At 39.8% G+C, this 25,733-nt stretch overlaps 2 protein-coding genes across 3 annotated transcripts in view; one reads left to right on the forward strand and one right to left on the reverse strand.

The window, feature by feature from the left end:
* Positions 1 to 7,162: 7,162 nt before the first annotated feature.
* LOC127427276 (GTP cyclohydrolase 1-like) lies at positions 7,163 to 13,206 on the reverse strand. The gene is made up of 6 exons (XM_051674773.1): positions 12,707 to 13,206; positions 12,053 to 12,162; positions 11,778 to 11,833; positions 10,954 to 10,985; positions 10,605 to 10,689; positions 7,163 to 9,199 (listed from the first exon to the last, which is right to left on the reverse strand). The coding sequence occupies exons 1-6, from the start codon at positions 13,011 to 13,013 to the stop codon at positions 9,070 to 9,072; spliced, it is 720 nt and encodes a 239-aa protein (XP_051530733.1). The 5' UTR covers positions 13,014 to 13,206; the 3' UTR covers positions 7,163 to 9,069.
* A 9,293-nt stretch (positions 13,207 to 22,499) lies between these two features.
* Positions 22,500 to 25,733, forward strand: part of LOC127427266 (suppressor of cytokine signaling 5-like) — a 40,976-nt gene continuing 37,742 nt past the window's right edge. For both annotated transcript variants that reach the window (XR_007894918.1, XM_051674756.1), the window contains exon 1: positions 22,500 to 22,800. The gene's annotated coding sequence lies outside the window, so the exon portion shown is untranslated. The remainder of the gene's footprint in view (positions 22,801 to 25,733) is intronic.

Here is a 25,733-nt window from a genome sequence, read left to right on the forward strand (position 1 = left end):
TCATCTATCAATTATTCATTCTACAGAACATGAAAACAGTAGTTAGACAATTCAGATCCACCAATCTATTGTACCCTGAAATACAGTCAATTCACATTACGGCAATTTATAGCCACTTTTTAAAACTTACATGGCCATTGGACCTCACCAACCAAAAGTAGACTTTGACATTTAAATGTCATTCCTTCCCCCAAGTCAAGAACATGTTTTCTATCGTCTCCTTTTACAATGCTTTAAAATATGGTTTTCCCTAGACTTATCCAAGTCAGTGTAATTACTAGAGCATATAATGTAAATACGTAACAAGTAGATTAGGTCAGTGTAAGATAATAACAGGTTTAATGTACAGTGATGTTGATAGCCTGTTTAAATTTCTAAATTGCTGCAGTAGTGTCCATCTTACACTTGGTTCTTCTTGTCGACACAGTGACATCTGTATCTGTTTTGTTGTTTACTTTTAAATGATAATGTGGATTTGTAGATGTCCCTAGAACCCATATACTTGTATGAAATAGTATTTGTAGACAGTAACTGCTGTGAATGCTCTTACAGTCTGTTTGATTTTTTGCCATATTTTAAGGGCAAGAAGGCATAGCAATATTTAAGAAACTTTAAAATGGTATTCCCTTAATATCTATTAAATTAAGAATTGTCTGGGACACCGATTACAATCTGGACAGTTTTGAAGTCTATATATATATATATATATATATATATATATATATATATATATATATATATAATATATATAATATATATATATATCAGTATACACATTTTTATTTTTTATTTTGCAAAATAAAATTGTGATGACATCTTGCAGAAGTCAGTCTTTTAAATAAGAAAGCAATGACAAGAATAATTTTTTTCATAATGAAGCTTTAATTTTGAAGTGGTTCATGATAGTTTTATGTATCTAAACCAAAAGTGAAAATATTTTAATACAAATGTTACTTGTAATTACATAGAAATTATGACACAAATGTATATCAAGAATCCAGTCATTGGCATAGCAACTTCAGTGTTAATATAAATATTCAACATGTCAGCATCACATTTACATGTGACACCTTGAAAATTAGCTAATCATGGAATATGAAAGTGACACTGAAACTGAAAAATAAGTTTTATACAAATTAGTTTTCCAATATTTTCATGTTATTTTTGTTTGAGTATATTAAAAGGCTTATCATGATTGTTAACAGCAGAAACGATGATAATATAAATAACTGTTAACTTACTAAAAAGTGGAATATTAAACATGTCAGTTATAAGGCATCTGTGAGAATTATTTTGTCTTGGCATTCAGTGGTAGCTTCTCAAGATGTGTTATAGTCATACCTTCAAGGAAGTTACCTCAAAAGAAGTAGCTTGTAGTAACACTGTGACATGGGGGGCGTGGCCATGTGTCGGTCTGCGGGAGAGAGCGGTAAGGCTCGTCACCTGGGTCGTAATTATCTCTAACACCTGTCTCTAATTATAGTGATGGCGGAGGGAGACATGAAAAGGCGCGTCAGAATGTGAGAGAGAGACCAGAGCCTGTTCCTGTAGTTGTGTCTGATACTATTGACCTGTTTGTGTTTGGCCACCAAGAGCCCTTTTGTTTAAGTTTTTGTGTGACGCTGAAAGAGTGAATAAATACTCACCCCAACTATTCGCTGTCTCCTGACTCCTCCATCACCCACGATCTCAATCTTATCACAGTGGTGCCGAGAACCCGGCTTTGGAGGATAACGCCGTTATGGAGTCTACACCGCTGGACGAAGTTATCAAGTCCCTCGCCAGCATCCAGCAAGACCAACACCAAGCCCTCATGGTGCTACGCCTGGAGCTGGAACAACGGTTCCAAGCCCTGCTCCAGGCACAAGCGGAGGACCGGCAGGTATTCCGGAGCCTGATTGCCAGAAAGAGGGCTGGCGTTGCGACCCCCCCACCGGAGCCAAACCCACCTGTGTCTCTGATGAGAATGGGGCCAAGTGACGGCCCAGAGGCCTTCCTAGATTTGTTTGAAAAGACGGCCGAGGTATGGATGTGGCCTCCCGACCAGTGGGCGGCCCGCTTATTGCCCCTACTCTCCAGGGAGGTGCAGCTAGCAACACAACAACTTCCCGCTTGCCAGCCTCCTAAACTATCAACAGCTGAGGAAAGCCATCCAGCAACGGGTTGGTTATAACCCCGAAGAGTCGTCAGCTCTTCAGGTCCCTGTGCTTCGGGAGGCACGACCACCCATTCGCTTTTGCCCAACAGCTCTGGGATGCCGGCCGGAAATGGTTGCTGGCAGAGGGAACCTGCGGCGCCATGGAGTCGTCGATCTGGTAGTACTGGAACAGTTCTTTTCCCAGCTGCCTCGAGGAATGTCCGAGTGGGTCCAGTGCCACTGCCTGGCATCGCTGGAGGAGGCCATCCAGCTGGCAGAGGACTACATGGCAGCATTTCCAGGAGACAGCGATGCAGTGTTTTTTTTCTTCTCTCTCTCCACCCCCTGTGTCTCATTCTTCCCCCTCCCCTCGTCCCTCCCACCTCCGTCCTGTTCTGGCTTCCTGGAAGAGGGGAGGAGCCCCACCCAAATCCCTCCCCTTGTCCGTCCCTCCTACTCCCCCTGTCTCTCTCCGCTCTCCTCCCCAGGTTGGCGAGACCGCCCCATGAGTGTGAGAGGAAAGCCTGGGCCGGTCTGTCGGGGTTGCGGGGAAGCCGGGCACTGCCAGGATCAATGTCCGGTGATGGAGGTGGGGACACTGATCCGGATCCCTGATGCTCCGCAGGCCACCCCCGATCGGGTGGGGGCATATCGGATACCGGTAAAGGTAAAATGGGATACACATCAAGCTTTGGTGGGTTCGGGATGTTCCCAAACCTCTATCCACCAGCACTTGGTGCAAGGTGGGGCATTGGATAAGAATATACGGGTGAGGGTGAGGTGTATGAGGTGCATGGTGACATTCACAGGTATCCAGTGGTTACCACTGAGATACGATTCAGGGGAAAAAGGCATGGAGTCGAGGCCACGGTTAATTCCCACCTCATCTATCCACTAATTCTGGGAACCAATTGGCCTGGCTTTAAAAATTTATTGAGGGTAATGTGTGTGGATGGGTCCTGCAAAGTAGTGTCACGGTGTGTGACGTGCGAAGCTATGGCTTGAGAGGCGGTGCTAGGGCCATCGACATCTGCTCCGCGTCATGATGACGCAGACGAGGGAATTCCTGTACTCAGGGGCTTCTCTGAGGGGGATTTCCCTCTGGAGCAGTCACGTGACAAGTCCCTCAAGCACACCTTTGACCAAGTGAAAGTAATTGATGGTCAACAGCTCCAGCCTAATGTTGCGCTCACATACCCATACTTTTCTATTATCAAAGAACGGTTGTATCGAGTAACGCAGGACACTCAGACCAAAGAGAATACCGCTTTTCTTATCTGGAAACACTCTTCCAGGCGGCTCACTATAACCCAATGGCTGGTCACTTAGGTCATGAAAAGACTTTGAACCATATAATGGCCCGTTTCTTTTGGCCGGGCATTCACGGCAACGTACGCAAATGGTGTGCAGCGTGCCGTGAATGTCAGTTGGTGAATCCACCGGCCACCCCAAAAGCGCCATTGCGTCCTCTGCCGTTGATCGAGGTCCCCTTCGAGAGAATTGGCATGGACCTCGTCAGGCCATCAAAGCAGACTGCACGCAGCCAAAGCTTTGTATTAGTTCTGGTGGACTATGCAACGCGATATCTGGAAGCAATGACCCTGCGCAACATCTCGGCACGTAGTGTTGTGGAGGCACTCTTCAGAATTATCTCCTGAGTGGGGATTCCAAAAGAAATCCTCACTGATCAAGGCACAACATTCATGTCACGTACACTACGCGAACTGTACGAATTATTAAGCATTAAATCGATTGGCACCAGTGTTTATCACCCGCAAACCGATGGGTTGGTCGAACGATTTAATAAGACCTTAAAAAACATGATTCGTAAGTTCGTACATGAAGACGCTAAAAATTGGGATAAGTGGCTCGAACCCCTGCTGTTTGCAGTACGAGAGGTCCCGCAAGCCTCCACAGGGTTTTCCCCATTTGAGCTACTGTATGGGTGGCGGCCGCGCGCCGTGCTCGACGTCATATGGGAAGCTTGGGAAGAAGGACCTTCGAATAGCAAAAAACAAATTCAATATGTTCTGGACCTTAGAGCAAAACTCCACACTTTGGGGCAGGTAACACAGGAGAACTTGCTCCAAGCGCAAGAACGTCAACACTGACTGTATGACAGGGGCACTCGGCTACGGGAATTTGTACAGGGAGATAAAGTGCTTCAAGCCCACTTCGAGCTCCAAATTACTCGCCAAGTGGCAAGGACCCTTTGAGGTCACATGACGAGTTGGAGATCTTGATTATGAGGTTAGGCAAATGGATAGGAGAGGGGCACGTCAAATCTACCACCTCAACCTCATCAAACCATGGAGGGAGGCGGTGCCTGTAGCCTTAACGACGGTAGTTCAGGAGAGGGCGGAACTCGGGCCGGAGGTAACTCCCAAGGGGGAGTTTTGGCGGCATACAGTATTAGGCAGGTGGTTTTAATGTTGTTGCTGATTGGTGTATATATATTAGTGCTGTTTGTAATGTGTCTGCCGGAGGCATTACATTGACGGACACCAGCGCTTCCTTGAAATGATGGAGATGGAGAAAGTAACTTTTTTTATTTATTTATTTTTTTTATTATTATTGGACAATGCAAATATACAAACAAATATGGCAATGTAAATGTAATTAAATAAACAATAAAGCAAGGCACATATTTAAAAGACAGAAAAAACAAAAGATATTAACAGAACTGTAATGAGAAAAAAAAAAAAAAGACAAAAAGCAGCCAGAAAAAAATAAATAAAAAATAAAACAAAGAGGGGTCTTTTTACTCATCTAACAAATCGAGGTATTTTACAATTTTGGAAAATTTGCAGGCTTATTTACTTCTCATACACATTAAAGAAGGTAAATAATTCCATATAAAATCTCTTTTAAAAACTGAAAAGTAAGGTTTTGTCTTGCACTTGTGAATAAAAAATTACATTGCATTAACAAGAAATTCTACCTTCATGTCCTCCAGCAAAACTCCAAATACAATTAGAGTTCTAGACAATGTAGATAGTGATTGGATCTTTGTTTCCAGCCAATTGAACATAATTTCCCAGAAAATATTTGAGTGTGTACAGAAAAAGTAAAGATGATTGGTTATCTCTACATCAACTTGACAAAAATACAAATGTTGTGGTCAAAATTAAATCAAATTCTTAAGAATTCACTTGATAAATATACATTAAGTATTTTAAATTGAGTTTCCTTTGCTTTAGGAGCCACTGGAAAAGTAATATAATGGGTTCACTATTTTGTTTATAGTTGGTTTTTCATAAATTTGTACAACACCTTTGCAGTATGGAAGTGTAGGATACAGTATAGAATTAAAACAAGAATGAATACATTTGTTGGGAAGCATTGTCATAAGGTCATTACCACTAAATGAAGGGAATGGTAGTTTGCATGTACCATCAAGAAAGTTTACAAAGGAGTTTTGTACTAAATGAAGAAAACTCTTTGGAATGGCATTTAAAACATGCTTGAATTGTGTACGTTCACAATAAAGATTGTATTTGATACAAAAATCTCTGCAAGTTAACAGATCCCCATCCCCATCCATTAAGTGGACTACTGACCAAATACCTTTTGCAAGCCAATCAAGAATGCATAGAGACTTGTGTCTAGACGGAATGAAACGGTTATTCCAAATGGGGGTTCTGTGTGGGGTAAAATTTTTATTATACTGTACATTAACTCCCAATACAGCAAAATCTGTTGAAAAGAAGATATGATTGGCAATTTTGAAACAAATAAAATCACATCTTAGTAGAAAATCTATTACTCCCAATCTTTTAAAAATTAAAGGAACTCTCAACACTATTTGATGTACAAAAAAGCCTAGATGGAACCTATGTAAGGTGTATTTTAAATAACCACAGAAGCACGTCAAGCCTTAACTATCACCAAAATGCAGAATGAGACATTTTTTCTGCAAGCAGCGTTTAATGCTGGCGTTGTCGCTCTGACATGAATCATGAACACAACTTGCTGTAGGAAAGTAGATAGCCACAGTCTACCGGCTGATTAATATTGTGAAGGATGAGAGTTTAAGAGATTTAATTCCCATTGCAATGAATATGCAACCTACGTGGGCACTAGTTCTTTCAATAAGTCAAGCTCCCACATAGACTTTGGGAAACGTTTAAAGTTTCTTGAATTGGTGATATTTTACTGTGGAAGGCTTTGTTTGGAAAATGTTAATAAACCACCATATTGTTACATATTGTTTTGCTCACTTTCCTAAAATGGAAATAAATGCATTTTGACAGAAAAATAAGTATATGTAGTGTCAAATTTCAGCATTTTTAAAATCGCGATTAACTACAAAACATTATGAGATTAATCGCGATTAAAAATGTTAATCTACTGACAGTACTTATACTAATATATATATATATATATATATATATATATATATATATATATATATATATATATATATATACACACACATACACCGATCAGCCACAACATTAAAACCACCTGCCTAATATTGTGTAGGTCCCCCTTGTGCCGCCAAAACAGCGCCAACCCGCATCTCAGAATATACAGAAAAACTCAAACCAGCCCGTCTGGCACCAACAATCATGCCACGGTCCAAATCACTGAGATCACATTTTTCCCCATTCTGATGGTTGATGTGAACATTAACTGAAGCTCCTGACCCATATCTGCATGATTTTATGCACTGCTGCCACACGATTGGCTGATTAGATAATCGCATGGATGATTGTTGGTGCCAGACTCCTGGGATTTTCACACACAACAGTCTCTAGAATTTACTCTGAATGGTGCCACAAACAAAAAACATACAGTGAGTGGCAGTTCTGTGGATGGAAATGCCTTGTTGATGAGAGAGGTCAACAGAGAATGGCCAGACTGGTTCGAACTGACAAAGTCTACAGTAACACAGATAACTGCTCTGTACAATTGTGGTGAGATGAATAGCATCTCAGAATGCTATTCTGAGATGCGGGTTGGCGCTGTTTGGTGGCACGAGGGGGACCTAGACAATATTAGGCAGGTGGTTTTAATGTTGTAGCTGATCGGACACTGATCAGCCACAACATTAAAACCACCTGCCTAATATCGTGTAGGTCCCCCTCGTGCTGCCAGTCAACTCTGACCCGTCAAGGCATGGACTCCACAAGACCTCTGATGGTGTCCTATGGTATCTGGCACCAAGATGTTAGCAGCAGATCCTTAAGTCCTGTAAGTTGCGAGGTGGGGCCTCCATGGATCGGACCTGTTGGTCCAGCACATCCCATAGATGCTCAATCGGATTGAGATCTGGGGAATTTGGAGGCCAAGTCAACACCTTGAACTCCTTGTCATGTTCCTCAAACCATCCTGAACAGTTTTTGCAGTGTGGCAGGGTGCATTATCCTGCTGAAATATGCCACTACCATCAGGGAATACCATTGCCATGAAGGAGTGTACATGGTCTGCAACAAACATTAGGTACAGTAGGTGGTACATGTCAGAGTAACATCCACATGAATGCTAGGGGACAGATTCACGAAAATGTTCTTAAGAAAAAAATTAAGTAAGTTCTTAGGATAAATTATAAGTTCGTAAGAACGTTCCTAAGTGCAATTCTTGAAAAACAATTTAAGAAGTTCTCAAATGTTTTCTTAAGAATAGGCTTTGACATTGTCTAAATAGCCTGCTCATGAGCTTGCCTTAATTCAATACTTCAACAGTGGTAGATTGTAACGATAAATGTATCAAATTTATAAAATCAAATTTCTACGTAAAAAAACCCATTGCGACATGACACAACATGAAAAACGCAGTAAATTCACACCTACCCAGCCATCCAAATTACCTAAAAGAAAATGTGATTCATCAGTCCAGGCCGCTCCATGGTCCAGTTCTGACGCTCACTTGCCCATTTTAGGCACTTTCGGCAGTTGACGGGGGTCAGCATGGACACTCTGACCGGTCTGCGGCTACGCAGCCCCATATGTAGCAAGCTGCGATGCACTGTGTGTTCTGACACATTTCTATCATGGCCAGCATTACGTTTTTCAGCAATATGTGCTACAGTAGCTCTTCTGTGGTGTCGGACCAAACGGGCTAGCCTTCAATAAGCCTTGGGCACCCATGACCCTGTCGCCAGTTCACCGGCTGTCCTTCCTTGGACCACTTTTGGTAGGTACTAACCACTGCATACTGGGAACACCCCACAAGACCTGCCGTTTTAGAGATGCTCTGACCCAGTCGTCTAGCCATCACAGTTTGGCCCTTGTCAAAATCGCTCAGATCCTTACGCTTGCCCATTTTTCCTGCTTCCAACACATGAAATTCAAGAACTGACTGTTCACTTGCTGTCTAATATATTCCACCCCTTGGTAGGTGCCATTGTAATGATATAATAAATGTTATTCACTTCACCTGTCAGTGGTTTTAATGTTGTGGCTGATCAGTATATACTCTACATTTTCAAACCCTCCAAGGTGCTAAGAGAATCTCACTGAGCCAGAGTTGTAGATCTTTCCACCAGCTACATACACACAGAATGAGTGTACTGTAATGCCTAGAGCTGAAACTCAGGGGTATTCATTGTTTGCATATATTGAAATCCTAATATATAAAATGTGAATATTGATAGATCAGTGTTACTACAAGCTACTTCTTTTGAGGTAAATTCCTTGAAGGTACGAGTATAACACATCTTGAGAAGCTACCACTGAATGCCAAGACAAAATAATTCTCACAGATGCCTTATAACTGACATGTTTAATATTCTACTTTTTAGTAAGTTAACAATTATTATCTATTATCATTGTTTCTGCTATTAACAATCATGATAAGTCTATGCTTAAGCCTTTTAATATACTCAAACAAAATTAACTTTGCCTCAGATACTCCTCTAACGTCCTGTAGAGAATCGTTGACCTGTTTCAATTTAAACACCCTGAGTTGCAGCAGGGAAGTGTGGATTACTATGCACTTTTGGTCAGGGCCAGGAACTCCTCCCGAGCCTTTGGGTCCTCCCTGAACACACCCAGCATGGCACTGGTCACTGTACGGCTGTTCATCTTCTGCACTCCACGCATGACCATGCACATGTGACTACAACAACACACATCCATTCAAGTCACAATTAACATCTGAAATACATATATTCATGCTCATCATTGTATGAAGAATTCATCAGCCATGAAAGTCACTGTAAGTAGGAACTGAATAGGTACACTATACTCCGAGCTTTAAATCCATGAAATGTAATTACATTGCTTTGTATAGAGGAAATGTTTTAAAGCAGGGTTCCTCAATAGGCGGCCCACGGGCCACATCCGGCCCGTGAGAGACAAATGTTTGGCCCGCGCCAAAGGCCGGTTCACACCAAATCCGTGACGATTATGTGAGACAAACTTCCACGAAAGGTCTATACACAGAGTGCGTAAAAAATAAAAATGAAAAACTATTTCACCCCTGTACCGTAGGCGGTGCTGTTGCTGTTCTACAAACATTTATACTCTCCTACCCTGCCCAGCAGCCAGTGCTAGAGATTAATATATTGAACGCTGTTAATGCATTTATTTACCTAATGTGGCATAACTGTTTCATTATGTTCTTTCCATTGTGTTGATGCATTCTAAGGAGTATATACAGTAACCTATGTTTTTATGCGAGTGAGATGAGTAAAGAGCGCTGTTGCATAAATATACGTCCTATTTATATTTGCACATGTATTTTGCAACGAGTATATTCCAAACGGACTCCCGAAGCCAAATACTTTTTTATAATGTCTGGATTAATGCCTGGATAATATAATACAAGGTACTGTGATAAAAATACACATGGAATAGTGCACATTAAGAATAACATTGTACAGAAAAAAAATATGATGCATAGGATAATATTAAAAATAATTTATAAGAAAACATGCTCACGGTCTTTTCTTCATTGAAATTATTGTTATATTATGCTTAAGAACAATAACAATATTAATGCTAATAGGTCTAATAATTGAACCTGCAATTAGGGAAAGTGCAGGAGATCTCGTTTGGAGATGAGCAAGAACAGACTCGCATGGAGGACATGGAGATACAGATTGTTCATTAAAGGTATTTTTTTTTTTTTTTTTTTTAGCAGGCAAAGTTGTGTAGTTTTGTGTATCTGTATATAAACAAAATGTTCATAATTGCTTGAATAAATAAAACAGGCTACTAATACAGAGAAAAAGAACTAATAAAAAAATGAATATTTATGCGTGACTCTTTTAATAATAAAAAAAATAGTAATAATAATAATAGCAGCACACAAAAACTGTCATTACATCGACGGCCATGGCCCTTGACATTGTATTGTTGACAGAATTTGGCCCTTGGTGAAAACTAATTGGGGAACCCTGGATTAATGTGTAAGTGTTTACTTTTTTAAATAATCTTATGTTCCATAAAGTAAATAATCTAGTGTCATAATCACATAATCATTATTTTGCAAAGGGAGGTATTGTATTTCAAATACTTACGCTGCCTCAATGACAACTGCTACACCAACAGGCTGCAAAGCCTCAGAGATTGCCATTGCAATTTGCTTCGTTAGACGCTCTTGAACTGTAAAAGGTGAAATTGAAAAGTAAAAACTAAGGAAGCAACAAATGTGTTGTTGGGTGGACCACAGATTATAACAATTTAAATTGCACTTACTGCAAGTGCATCTCTGTGGTCACAAACATTGCATGGATAAGCATGGATTCAATAGTATGTCTGAGATGGGATCACATATAATGTCGTGTAATTCAGAGATGGAATTGTACAGACTGCTAACACTGAAAACCTAGATTACAACATACTCTCGTTGCGATAGAGGATAGTTACCTTGAAGCCTCCGACTGTAGATTTCAACAATCCTAAAGAGGGACAAAATGCGCAGAGCACAAAGTTTAAACACCCCAACAAAAATGCTGCTCTAATAAAACAGCCAATTAATGCATAGCTATATGCTTTATATATATATATATATATATATATATCGAAAATATCAGCAGAATATGAAGGATATGAAGGTTTCTCTATTTGTATTTTGGTAATATCAGTGACAATTGCCTCCAAACATTGTGCAGTGAGTGTACTTGATAGGCTCTCTCTCTCTCTGCCTCTTTAACCAAGCACTACTTGTGTGGTTTTTTTTTTTTCTAAACATTATTCCATAAAGGCATATTGTAACTGTATAATATAATTGTTAATTTTTTTAGACAGTTTTTTAAGTATGTACAGAATTAACTCAGATATACTGTAGACATAGAGTAAATGCAGTCTATGGATGGAGTCTCATGAAGTCTGGGTTGCTTTAATCAGGCAAAGAACGCACCAGGCTCATTATATTTAGTAAGGGTAGCAATGGTAATGGTTCCCACAACCACTCCACAGTGGAAGTGGGAGTTGAGGGGGATTTTCTCAGCACCAGAAGTCAGCTAGTCTGGATTTTTTCAGATGGGACAGGATACTGTGCCAGGCTTTGAATCTAAGCCTCAAGTGAATGGGCTATGATAACAGAAGAACTCAGCCAATTGTAACTAATATGAGCTCTTTTTCTAACTCACTCTGATGTGAGAACAATCCCCTTTACCGTCTATCTGAGACTGGCATGCTAAATTCTCTCTCTCTCTCTCTTTGTGTGTATGTGAATGCTGTATAATCACCTTGCAAGCTTACTGAGGCCAACAACCTTTTTACTTGGCAGATATCCTATGTGAACCTAAGAATCAGATGGACATAAAATAATTTAGTCACTTTATTTCCAATGCATAAGAACCCATTAACCTCACAGTGCTGAACACTCTCCCAGGCTTAGACGAATTCATGGGTCAATGATCCCTTCACAACCAGTGAAACTGACGTCAAGCAAACAGTTAAAAATGAAGTTCTTACTCAATGTCTTAAAGCATGACATAGTATCAGACACACTGAGACATACCTTGCCAAAGAATGGTACTAGGTGATGTTCACAAAGAGAAAACATGTCAATATCTTTCACAATAACCAGCTCCTTGTGGTCCTCATCAAAGATGGCATCATTAAGGATATCTGTGGAAACAAAAATGCATTTTTAACACATAAAATCCTACCCATGGTATATGATATATATAGGCTACACCACACTGCTACTGAACTGGAAAGAGCATGCTCATGCTACCATCTACCAGGCACATATTGTGCGCAGATTATTAAGGTTAAAAAGGGCACATAAGGAATAGTTGAAACTGTTTTGTGGAACCACTTTAGAAACAATAGACATTAAAACCTGTTTCATAAACCAGCTCAGTTCAGGAGAAAAGCAAGTACTTAGGAACTTAAAGGTGATTAGTAAGAGGCCCCTCACACCAGCCAGACTATTGAAGTTGGTGAAGTTTGCTTTCAGCATCTGTCGCTGATTAATTGAGCAATCCCAGAATGTTAATGACGTTTAAGTAAATTATGTAACCCCTAATTAAAGCAATGGAATATTCTAGTAGCGCAGTGAGATTCTCACGCGCTCAGACGCACCACTGTGTAAAATAAGCAATCTTTTCTTTTTGAATATGACTGTACAGACACTGCCAAGGCATCATGTACTGAAAAAGGCACTTACCGTAGATTGTTTCATGGTACCCTTTGGTCAGGAACTGCATGGCCTTGGCTGCACGGAGTGGGGTTTTGAGGAGCCCTTGTCGGTCAGCGTTTTCTCCGAGCCCTCGCAATATGCTTGCGTACGCCGCCTCCAGCGCAGGTAACCGCGACTCATCCTCCGCCTCTTTCCGGGATGTCTCGTTTTTGTGCTGGAAAGCGACTTTCTTCGCCTCCAGTGACAGCTCGCTAAAGCCGTTACGGCAGAGATACTCTGTGACAATTTTACCATTGCACAAACCTTTTAATTCTGCAGCCATTTGGTATTCCATTGAAAGTGCGTTAATTGCCTATTTAATAGAGAATAAAGTATTTTTATAGTCTTTTCTAGACCGAATAATCTAAAGTAAAGTATTGCTTTTATACATCCAGAAGTCTTTTCTCTCAGGATGGCAATCCGCTGATATCTTTGGAGTTTCGCGTTCAGGTTCAGTTTGTGCAACTCTTGCCTGAGTCTTACTGTCTCTCGCGCTCAGTGTGGCATTTATAGTAGCTCCCCACTATCGCCGTGTCCAGTTGAGCACGTCGAAATATTTCTGACCACGTGCTCTGTTATCTTGTACAGATGTCACACCCATTCTTATGGGGTAACTGAATAATATGTAACTGTCATGCGAACGGCGCTAAACAATTAGTGATTTGCTAGTCTGAATGTAAAGACACAGTGGTGTGTGTCAAACTTCTGAGCAGCCTCACGTGCTCATACATAAGCTAGACCCCCATAAACTGCACTAGAAATGTCAAATCCTATAAAGATTTTAGATATGTATTATTTATTATTATTATTATTATTATTATTATTATTATTATTATTATTATACACACACATGTACATATTTCAATTAGATCTTTCACGTAGCCTAGAAGAGTTTTAAAGTTGATCGTTTTTTCTTGTGGAAATCATATGACTGAAAAAAAGAAAAAAAGAAAAGAAAAATAGGTTCATTCCCCACAGCAGCATATCCAAGACTGATCTGTATGGCAGGTCTTTCTTCCCCAAAAAGGTCAATTGTATTCTCTGGTTGAGAATTTTGCTAGAAATTTAATCATGTGAACATCCGGCGTGTTGATAAGGTGCCATATTTTAATCTTGGGATAGTTTATAATGGGTTTTGACAGCGTGTTGTAGAATTTATCAGATTTCTTTGACATAACATTATTTAATGCATTATGAATAAATGAATGAATGAACAATGGATGAATTATAAATGATTTGTATAATATAGTAATAATAATTTTAATTGCATTTTGTATATAATATACATATTTTAAATAATAATAATTGTATAATAATATTTCATGTGTATTATATTATTTGTTTGAACAATTATTTCCTGATATGGATGAATATATGTATGAATTACTTCATTCAGTGTTCCAGTACATTTGTGTACTTAAATGTCTCTGCTCAAAAAGTACAAAAGGCCACAGGATCCAAGATCGTAACCAAAAGGGGATTACTCCTTTATGCAATGTACAAAAATAACACACACCAGCTCCATTGCATCAATATATTGCACCATTTGACCCTTTTGTGATGATGTTCCAAGGGTTCTGGTAATGCTGGTCTTTGAAAGGTAACATGGAATGGTGACTGACACAAATACTTATTTTTCCTTGGAATTCTAAAATACACAACTTCTAATATCACAATGGAATATTCAATAGATACACAGTCACTGGTGTGAGCTGCGGTGTGACCTGCATAAATTGTGTGACGTGTGAGCTTGACAGGTGTGACTGTGGCAAGGCGTACTGTGCCCCGGTTTATTGTAGACCTGCTCTGACATTGTAGGTGGGTTATGGTGTTCTGTTTTTAACAGGCCTGACGTCATCAGTGGATGACAAGACCAGGATATCTGAGCATGGAATGAATCACAGCATCCATGTAAGCAGATCAAATAGGCCATCACCTTGGAGACCAGGCGAACAAAATGCTTGCCCCTCGGGCACTGTAGAATGACCCATGTGCATGAGCAGAGGAAGTTTATATATATATATATATATATATATATATACATACACTGGTGGCCAAAAGTTTGGAATAATGTACAGATTTTGCTGTTTCGGAAGGAAATTGGTACTTTAATTCACCAAAATGGCATTCAACTGATCACAAAGTATAGTCAGGACATTCCTGATATAAAAAACAGCACCATCACTATTTGAAAAAAGTCATTTTTGATTAAATCTAGACAGGCTTCATTTCCAGCAGCCATCACTCCAACACCTTATCCTTGAGTAATCATGCTAAATTGCTAATTTGGTATAAGAAAATCACTTGCCATTATATCAAACACAGCTGAAAGCTATTTGGTTTGTTAAATGAAGCTTAACATTGTCTTTGTGTTTGTTTTTGAGTTGCTACAGTATGCAATAGACTGGCATGTCTTAAGGTCAATATTAGGTCAAATAGAAAAAAAGAAAGAGCTTTCTCTAGAAACTCATCAGTCAATCATTGTTTTGAGGAATAAAGGCTATACAATGCTTGAAATTGCCAAAAAACTGAATATTTCATACAATGGTGTACACTACAGTCTTCAAAGACAAAGGACAACTGGCTCTAACAAGGACAGAAAGAGATGTGGAAGGCCAGATGTACAACTAAACAAGAGGATAAGTACATCAGAGTCTCTAGTTTGAGAAATAGATGCCTCACATGTCCTCAGCTGACAGCTTCATTGAATTCTGCCCGCTCAACACCAGTTTCATGTACAACAGTAAAGAGAAGACTCAGGGGTGCAGGCCTTATCTGAAGAATTGCAAAGAAAAAGCCACTTTTGAAACAGAAAAAACAAAAAGAAAAGGTTAGAGTGGGCAAAGAAACACAGATAATTGGAAAAGAGTGTTGTGGATCTTAACCCCATTGAGCTTTTGTCAGCTAGACTGTGTGTGAGAAGTGCCCGACAAGACAGCCACATCTATGACAAGTGCTACAGGAAGTGCGGGGTGAAATGTCGCCTGAGAATCTGGACAAACTGACAGCTAGAATGCCAAGGATCTGCAAAGCTGTCATTGCTGCATGTGGAGGATTTTTTTTTATGAGAACTGTGAAGAAGTTTAAGAAGGTTTTTTTTTTTTCAAATTGTAATAGTAATTTTTCATGTTATCAATGTCCTGAATATACATTGTGATCAGCTGAATGCCACTTTGGTGAATAAAAGTACCAATTTCATTCCATAAGAGCAAAATCTGTACATTATTCCAAACTTTTGGCTGCCTGTGTGTGTGTATATATATATATATATATATATATATACACTGTATATATGTATGTGCAGTGCTGTGAAAAAGTATTTGCCCCTTATTGATTTCTTCTATTTTTGTGTATTTTTCATATTAAATTGTTTTAGTTCTTCAAACGAGATATAACATAAAACAAAGGCAACCTGAGTAAACACAAAATACAGTTTTCAAATATATATATTTTTTATTGAAGCAAAAAAGTTATCCAACACCTATATCACCTATGTGAAAAACTAACTAACTTAAACTTAATAGCTGGTTGTTCCACATTTAGCAGCAACAATTGCAACCAAACGCTTCCGATAACTGGAGATCAGTCTTTCACAATGCTGTGGTGGATCTTTGGCCCACTCTTCTTTGCAGAACTGCTTTAGTTCAGCCACTCTGGAGGGTTTCCGAGCATGAACTGCCAGTTTAGTGTCCTTCCACAGCATCTCAATCACTTTGACTAGGCCACTCCAAAATCTTCCTGTCCTCAGCTGACAGCTTCATTGAATTCTACCTGCTCAACACCAGTTTCATGTACAACAGTAAAGAGAAGACTCAGGGGTGCAGGCCTTATCTGAAGAATTGCAAAGAAAAAGCCACATTTGAAACAGAAAAAACAAAAAGAAATGGTTAGAGTGGGCAAAGAAACACAGATAATTGGAAAAGAGTTTTAGCTTCTTTTGAGCCATTCAGAGGTGGACTTACTCCTATGCTTTGGATCATTGCATAATCCAGTTGCGCTTGAGCTTCAACTCGCAGACTGATGACCGGAAGTTCTCCTTTAGGATTTTATGGTAGAGAGCAGAATTCACGTTTCCCTCAGTTATTGTAAGTCGCCCTGGTCCTGAAGCAGCAAAGCATCCCCACACCATCACACTACCACTACCATGCTTGACCATAGTTATGATGTTCTTTTTGTGGAATTTTGTGTTTGATTTACGCCAGATGTAACGGCACCCCTGTCTTCCAAACAGTTCCACTTTCAAATCATCAGTCCACAGAATATAATCCCAAAAGCTTTAAGGATCATCAAGGTGTGTTTTGGCAAAATACAGAAGAGCCTTAATGTTCTTCTGGGTTAGCAGTGGTTTTTGCCTCGCCACTCTTCCATGGATGGAATTTTTGGCCAGTATCTTTCTGATAGTGGAGTCATAAACAGTGACCTTTACTGATGCTAGAGAGGCCTGCAGTTCCTTGGATATTGCCCTTGGCTTTTTTGTGACTTCCTGGATGAGTCGTCACTGTGCTCTTGGAGGAATTTTGGAAGGTCGGACACTTCTGGGAAGGTTCACTACTGTGCCAAGTTTTCTCCAATTGTAGATAATGGCTCTCACTGTGGTTATTTGGAGTCCCAGAGCCTTTGAAATATCTTTGTAACCCTTCCCAGACTGATGTATTTCAATCACCTTTTTCCTCATCATTTCTGGAATTTCTTTCGACCTTGGCATAGTGTGCTACTAGGTGAAAAGTTTTAGCCATCTTCATGCTGCTGAAAAAGTTCTTTTAGGTTTTGATTTGATTGAACAGGGCTGGCAGTAATCAGGTCTGGGTGTGTCTAGTCCAGCTGAACCCCATTATGAATGCAGTTTCATAGATTTGGGGATTTAGTAACTAAGGGGGCAAATACTTTTCCCACACAGGCCCAGTTGATGTTGGATAACTTTTTTGGTTCAATAAATAACATTATCATTTAAAAAACTGTATTTTGTGTTTACTCAGAATTTTTGAAACAATTTAGTATGAGATATATACAAAATGGAAGAAAGCAGGATGGGGGGCAAATACGTTTTCACAGCACATTATATATATATATATATATATATATATATATATATATATATATATATATATGATAGATAGATAGATAGATAGATAGATAGATAGATAGATAGATACAGTATACTGCATTTAAATTCCTGGGGGGAAAAGCCTGTTTTATTTGGATTGATACATGGTATATGGAAAGGTTGCTTTTTTCCATATTGTGATATTTTGAAAAATATATATATGGGAAATGAGGGTAAATTGTCACAAGGGCTATATCTCAGTAACTATAAGGTTTTGAGTCAAAAGTCTAATGGCACCAATATACAATCTCCTTGTGAAAAGCGCGACAGAGATTGTGCCAAATTTTCAAGCCCAAAAAGGGTTTTACAGCCATTATTTTCTTGTCCCAAAGAAAGACGGTGGGCTTCGGCCGATCCTGGATCTGAGACATTTAAATCACGCACTCACAAAGGACCTGTTCAAAATGATTACTCAGAAACTGAACTTATCGCATGTATGCCCACACGATTGGTTTGCGTCGATAGATCTGAAGGATGCATACTGTCATATCCAAATTGTACAACATCACAGGATGTTTTTGAGATACGCATTTGAGAGAACAGCGCATCAATTCAAAGGCCTGCCCTTCGGACTGTCTCTGGCTCCTCGCACATTCACAAAGTGCATCGATGCGGTTCTCGCCCCTCTGAGACTGAGCGGCGTGTGCATTTTGAACTACCTCGACTATTGGCTGTCAATGGCGCAACCAGAGGCTCTGTTATGCCAGCACAGAAACTTACTGCTTCAGCATCTAAACAGCTTGGGTATCAATGTGAATTGGGTGAAGAGCATGCTCTTCCCCAGCCAACAAATCTCCTTTTTGGGAGTCCGCCTCGACTCAACGAGCGGGTGCACGCACCTCACGAGTGAGCGCGTTCAGGCCATTCTACAGAGTGTGTCTCAGTTCAAACTGGGGAGAACACTTCCACTGAAGCTGTTTCAGAAAGCATTGGGATTTATGGCGGTGTCATTCCATTAGGTCTCTTACTCATGTGTAAGAGACCTAATCCCTTCGCGCTAAGGGCGCATGCGCATCACTATATCCCGCCACTGTATAGCTGCTTTGCACCATGGACAGCTCCTGCATTTTACCAGCAAGGTATTGTGCTGGGGCAAGTTGTCATGCAGAAAGTGGTGACTACGGATGCTTCCAACACAGGTTGGGAGGCGGTGTGTGATGGATGCCAGACTTTTGGCACCTGGACGGGGCGAAGAAAGCGTGGCACATCAACCGCCTAGAGCTAACAGCTGTATTTCTAGCCTTAAAAGCTTTTCAGTCAGAAACAGCAAACTGTCATGTTCTGGTTCGCTCAGACAAAATTACAGTTGTGGCATATATAAACCGGCAAGGTGAAATTCATTCACTGCCACTGTTGAGACTGACGCGTCACCTCCTCCTATGGAGAGAGTGTCATCTCATCTCCCTGAGAGCGACATATGTCCCAGGCCATCTGAATCACCCACTGACCCACTGTCATGCCAAAGGTTGATACCGGGCGAATGGAGACTTCATCCTCAAACATTATTGAGGATTTGGGAAATAATCAGCAAAGCAGAAATTGATCTATTTGCCTAAGTGGGAAATACCCACTGTCCCCTCTGGTACTCAAAGTCACAAGCCCCACTGGGAGCAGATGCAAAGGCACACAAATGGCCCGCAAAACACAAATATGCGTTTCCCCCGGTACTCCGAGAGGACAAGGAAACGATTCTATTGGTTGCACCAAAATGGCCCAACCAGTCATGGTTTCCGGAAATGATTGAGATGCTGTACAGCTCGCCATAGGAAATACAGCTGAGGAGGTATCTCCTCTCTCAGGCGCAAGGCACAATCTGGCATCCCCAGCCCCAGCTGTGGAACCTGCATGTGTGGGCCCTGAACAGAGCACACTTAATGTGCCAGAACTGACACATTCAGTCATGAACACCATTTTACAGGCCAGAGTGCCATCCACGAGACGCCTCTACGTGCTAAAATGGAAGGTGTTCACTGATTGGTGTCTCTCACATGGCAAAGACCCAGTAATCTGCCCCATACATAAAATTCTCATATTTCTTCAAGAGCGATTTGACGCAAGACTCACTCCATCAACACTCAAAATGTATGTGGCAACTATATCTGCGTATCACACACATGAAGCCGACGCCTCTATAGGCAAGCATGATTTAATCATAAAGTTCCTTAAAGGAGCAAGACGATTAAATCCACCTTGGCCGGCTATAGTCCCGATTTGGGACTTAACTTTAGTCCTAAAAGCTCTCGCAGGGCCCCCCCTTCGAGCCTTTGGACTCTGGTTCACCTTCAGGCCTCTCTGTTTTGAACGCTTGCTATCCATTGGCCAAATACATATACTTATGCTCCTCCCTTTTAGGACAAGCTCCCCATCTTTTACACATCCGCCTGCATTAGGCTGTTGTAATTTACCATAGGTCACAAGCACTTACATTATAAATATACTATATGAATATAGTTCATATATTCGTCCTGAGTGCTCCCCTTCTGGCCCAACACGAGGGTCAGTCACTGCGGCATACTCATGTTGGTCGCCGTCTCACGAGACTGTGGCATCATGATTCCTATCTGGGAGGTTATGTCGTGTAGTGCAGCGTGATGGGATTCTGTTCCCCATATGCGTTAATAAACGCAATGTCAAGTGTACTGAGTTGTAAGGGACCGACTCGGTTACGTACGTAACCTAAGATCCCTGAGACGAAGGGAACAAGACATTGCGAATGCTAGCCGCACTACAGAACTTAGAGTTCTTGAGGTACAAGTGATGCGCTCCTTGTTCTCAGTCATAAACTCTGAGGAAATGGTGTTTGTGCACCTGCTTTTATAGCAGACTGCTTTGCGCCAAAATGGGCGGGGCTCAAACACCATAGCCAATATTAGAATATTGGCATTATTGTAGAGAGGTTTCAACTAGGTAGTGTGGAAGGCACTCCCCATATTCGTTAATAAACACAATGTCTTGTTCCCTTCGTCTCAGGGAATCCGAGGCTGAAACCTGTCTTGTTCCCTTCGTCTCAGGGATCTAAGGTCACGTACGTAACCGAGACGTTTTCTCTCAGCTACCTCACAAGAGCACAAACAAATTCATGAACCGTAAAGGTGGGTACACTGCAAATACTTGGCTATGTCTATGTTGGTGCCTTGTAGATATATCTTGTAATCATGTTGCGTATGCTAGCCCTAACTGGACTTTTTCTTTGATAAATAAGTAAACTGAGTAGAAAAGTCCACCTACAAATGCGTTCTGCCACATTAGATACATAATAAAGTTTGTATTTTATAAATTGGACAATGGTCTCTAAAAAGTAGCATCTAAATGCACATTGGTTAATATGCAAAATTTATAACAGCAAAGAAAACATTCAGCCCCAATTTAACCCTAAAAAGAGCAAGCAATTGGTTAATACGCAAAATGTATAATAGCAAAGAAATGCTTGCTCTTTTTAGGGTTAAATTGGGGCTGAAAGATACCATACAAAATGAACTCATTTCTATTTTCCAACACATTAGGGCCCACATAATGTTTTTTTTTATTTTATTTTTTTTTATTCTAAAATAATACTTTTATTTTAAATTCTACAGCTTGTAGAAATCATGAAAATAGCATTTAAAAGATAGGAGCTTTTGCCTCAAGGTCAGCTGCCTTCTCAAAAAATGCTGCCTTTGTACTTTAAGATAAAGATTGTGAGCTGATGACAGACTTTATATACGAAGTTGCATGTCATGTCCTCAGTATTTGCAGGGACACCCTTTTAATATTTTTATTTTATTTTTTATTTTTTATCACACATTGCTTCTCCCCCCAAGCCTCTTAAATGTTTGTATCCCCCAGGATACAAAAACCTTTTCGGATTAAGTTTAAAGTCCTGTTCGAGTTATTTTTTCTTTAAATCAGCAGACCATCCCAGTGCAGCAGCACTGTGGCTGCTTGCATCTATTAAGTTACATTATCCTACATAGGCCTAACACTATTTTTAAAGTATCAAAAAACGTTTTGTAAGTTATGATCCATTCGAGCGCATTTGCTTTGATGTTGTCAGCACAAGTCTTAATTAGTGTTTTGGGGGACAAAATTATCTTCCCACTCTGAACAGCTAGCTGCCTCCTGAGGCGATCCTTCACCATATTCACGACTTTATTCACGCTAGCGCCATCCTTGATTTTTAATGGGAATGACAACGAGGCTGTGAGGGATAGTACCAGATAGCACGAACGGTATAAAGCTGTTTAAAGCTCCAAGATCACGTCTGATTTTCCACAACTCATGTTGTCTAGAGTTCTTTGTATGTTCTTGGATATTATCAATGTTTTGTCCGCGGAATGATCCAAAACACTTTAAACAGCAGTACAGCCCATTGAAGAGACTAAGTCTGTCCCTTTTGCCTTGTTGTCATTCCCATTCAAAATCAAAGATGGCGCTAACGTGAATAAGGTGACTAAGGAAATGACGCGTCCTTGCGAAGTCTTTCCCCATCCTTTTATATTTGTAACTTTATTTATGTGGTTTATTTTATTCATTTATTCTCTTGCTTATTTTATGTTGCATTAGGCTGCCTCTTTGCTGTATGCCTGTTTCTAAATTCAAAATAAAAGCATTAAAAAAGGCCTTTCCCCATCCGTATCCGCTTGAACGCAGAGTTCCATGCAATTGGAGTCGCTTGATGTCAGTCAAGAGAAGCTTTGCCACCACCTCTCCTGATTTCTTCTCTGCTGCACTTGGCGATCATATCGGCCGGCAGGGAACGAAAATGCCAACGGGATGAAGGGACCTTAGGCCTTGTATATACAAAATGTAAAACGTCTACGATTTCATCGACGTGCAGTTTGCTTCTCGATGATTGCAGAGATATGAGCTCAATCCGTGTGTTTTATCCACCGCCGTCTCGAGGCTCGGGAAAATGTACCTGACTATTCTTGATCGCAGTTTTTTCGCTAACAAAAGAAGACATCCGAAAAAACACTAAAAGAGCACGACAGAAGGATCGGTGAGTGTATGTCTCCCTGTGTTGTGAATGCGCATCGATCATGTCATGTTATCGCGCATGTTTCGATGTCTTTTAAGTAGTTTTACAGTCAGTCGGCCCTCTTTTCTAAATGCCCTGAGCCGGTTCAACTATAGCAGCCAGTAGAAATGCATTGAGATATACTAAGGACGTAAAGTGAGTTGTTCAGCTCAGACTTTGATTCTTGATCCACATGTTATTCATGCAATAGAGTAGTTATTTACAGCAGGTAAAATTGTGGCAACGACTGAATCGCTGCATACTATTGATCATAAAGGTATCCAGATAAATACAGCTATTTCCATAATTGCAAAGGCTTAGAGACTGTTCATAACCAAAGATTTATGCATGTCAGTAAACAAATCATGGCCTCTAATTACTTTCAAAGTCCTAATTTTGATTACATGGCAAGTATAAGTGAGTTGTTTATATATATATATATATATATATATATATATGGTTTATCTGAGATGCAGTGCCCAGTTGCAACAGACCCCTAAGGTTGTTAAAGCATTTGGTTATTATTGCAATTAATAGTATGAAATAAAAAAAATATATGATCATATAAAAAAATAATTATTATCACTAAGGGTTTTGTTAACTTAAGGGGGTTGTTGCAGCTGGCACAGATTTGTTAGCTGTATGCCCATGACTATCATGCCACTCAAAGACAGCTCATGAAATCCCTTGCATGAATTCAGTTCGTTTGGATATTTTAACATTCTCCTTTACATTGCAAATATTTGGACATGCATCCTACATGTAATCTATTAATGCAAGATTAATGTTATATCATAAATTGAACACCAATGCAACATAATAGTTAATGCATGCAAACTATGCTTCATCAGCCTGTATGTTCAAATGAGCAAAAGAAAAGTGCATTGACCCAAATGTTATTAAGTGGGTTATGTTACTCAAAATTTCTCCATATGTCCCAAAAATGCAGTTGTGGGCCATTGTTGGATGATATATATACATTGTTATAGCCACAGTAGGCCCATAAAACCTCCTCAATACTGCAGCTTTAGAGTAATGTCTGGTATTCCCAGTGCTTTTTCCCAACAAGTGTGGTTTTGGAGCATAAGAAGGATGCCTGGGACGCCTTTTCTTTTTCTGCTTTACAGATTATGTGTGTACTTTAGGACAATGTTCATTCTGAAAATAAATTGGCTGTTGAAATATTATCTGTATGCTCACTGTATCACTGATACATTCTCATGGCACACAAGACAATTAGAAAAGAGAAGAGTCTCGTAAACTTTTCTGGCATACAGTATTTCTGTGTGCAGGGATTATGGCCTGCCCAGATATTTTAGTTGTCTTGAGCAGGGTTTAGACATTGCAACAGACTTTTCCTAAAAGGCTTCTTCACTACACTTAAGTACATCTCCAAGTTTACCAGGTGTAACCTCCAGTTGACCAAGTTATGTGATTCAAATGACTCAGGCCTTGTCATCAAAATATCACCATGCTAATAGAGGTGATACATAATTTTTTATTTTATTTATAGAAGTTCTTGAGTCTCTCTTAAAGGAATATTTCACCCAAAAATCATAATTCTCTCATCATTTACTCACCTTTATGTCGTCTCAAGCTTGCAAGACTGTCTTTCTTCCGCAGAACACAAACAAAGATATATTAATGGAAATATGATGTCTGTTTGTCCACACAATGCAAGTGTATGGTGACCAAATTCGCAGTATGACTGACACAGGACTTTTTTAAAATGTTCATTTTGAGTGAGTGCTCTGTTACTTTGACACTGAAATGGACAATTAATAAAATTAAAATCATGACATGTCCTAGTGTGATTTATTAAACTGCTAAAAGCTGCAATCTTCGTGTGAAAGAGTTGCATGCTTTGAATGAATGTATAGTTCCGACCGCTCTTACATATTGAGAATCATTCATGACATGTATCAGATGACAGAGGAGAGCACTAATCTACTGTGAACCATGCAGCACATGTAAACTATATATTTATATAAAAAATTTTTTTTTTTGATTTTTCCCCTTTTTTTTCCCAATTTGGAATGCCCAATTCCCAATGTGCTTTTAAGTCCTTGTGGTCATGTAGTGATTTGCCTCAGTCTGGGTGGTGGAGGACGAATCCCAGTTGCCTCTGCGTCTGAGACCGTCAACCCGTGCATCTTATCTCGTGGCTTGTTGAGCACGTTGCCACAGAAACATAGCTCAACTCACCATGTGCCCCACCGAGATCGAACCACATTATAGTGACCACGAGAAGTTTACCCCATGTGACTCTACCCTCCCTAGCAACCGGGCCAATTTGGTTGCTTAGGAGACCTGGCTGAAGTCACTCAGCATGCCCTGGGATTCGAACTAGAGAGCTCAGCTTTATTTATATAGCATTTAAAACAACAGAGTTGACAAAAGTGCTTTACAGTAATACAATTTAAAACATAACATTTAAAAATTACCACATACACACACCAGTAATCAAAAATACAAACACTCCAAAACTGTGTCCCACATTTCATTTGTCAGACTCAAAGGCCAGTGTAAAGAGATGAGATTTCAGACTTAAAAGTGTCTCAAACTGTCTATCTGGAAAGTGAAGATTCAAGCAAAAAATACACGTCACAATAAAAGCATGTTTCAAAAAAGAAGCTAGAGCCCTGAAATTGAAGAAATTGTGACATAAATATATTACAAATGTATAGTAAAATGTAATATTCACTGTAAAAATAATAATAATAATTTGGAAGCAATATATCACAAGCAAGACAGCTGTTGAATAAAATTTTGGCCAAAAAATGCAATGACATGTTGAAAAGTTCTATTTTCACTTGTTAAAAGTTTTAAGAATGATTTGATTGTACACCAATTTGATGATGAAATTAAACTAAAACATGGAGTTCTGGAAAATAATAATAATAATAAAAAGGAAA

The sequence above is a fragment of the Myxocyprinus asiaticus genome, chromosome 36 (genome assembly GCF_019703515.2).
Source record: "Myxocyprinus asiaticus isolate MX2 ecotype Aquarium Trade chromosome 36, UBuf_Myxa_2, whole genome shotgun sequence".
Taxonomy (NCBI): Eukaryota; Metazoa; Chordata; class Actinopteri; order Cypriniformes; family Catostomidae; genus Myxocyprinus; species Myxocyprinus asiaticus.

Coding starts and splice junctions, on each gene's coding strand:
- LOC127427276 (XM_051674773.1), bottom strand. CDS start 13,013: ATGGAATACCAAATGGCTGCAGAATTAAAAGGTTTGTGCAATGGTAAA. Junction 11,834..12,052: donor TAGTACCATTCTTTGGCAAG/GTATGTCTCAGT, acceptor TCTGATTCTTAG/GTTCACATAGGATATCTGCC. Junction 9,200..10,604: donor GCAGTTGTCATTGAGGCAGC/GTAAGTATTTGA, acceptor GTGTTGTTGTAG/TCACATGTGCATGGTCATGC.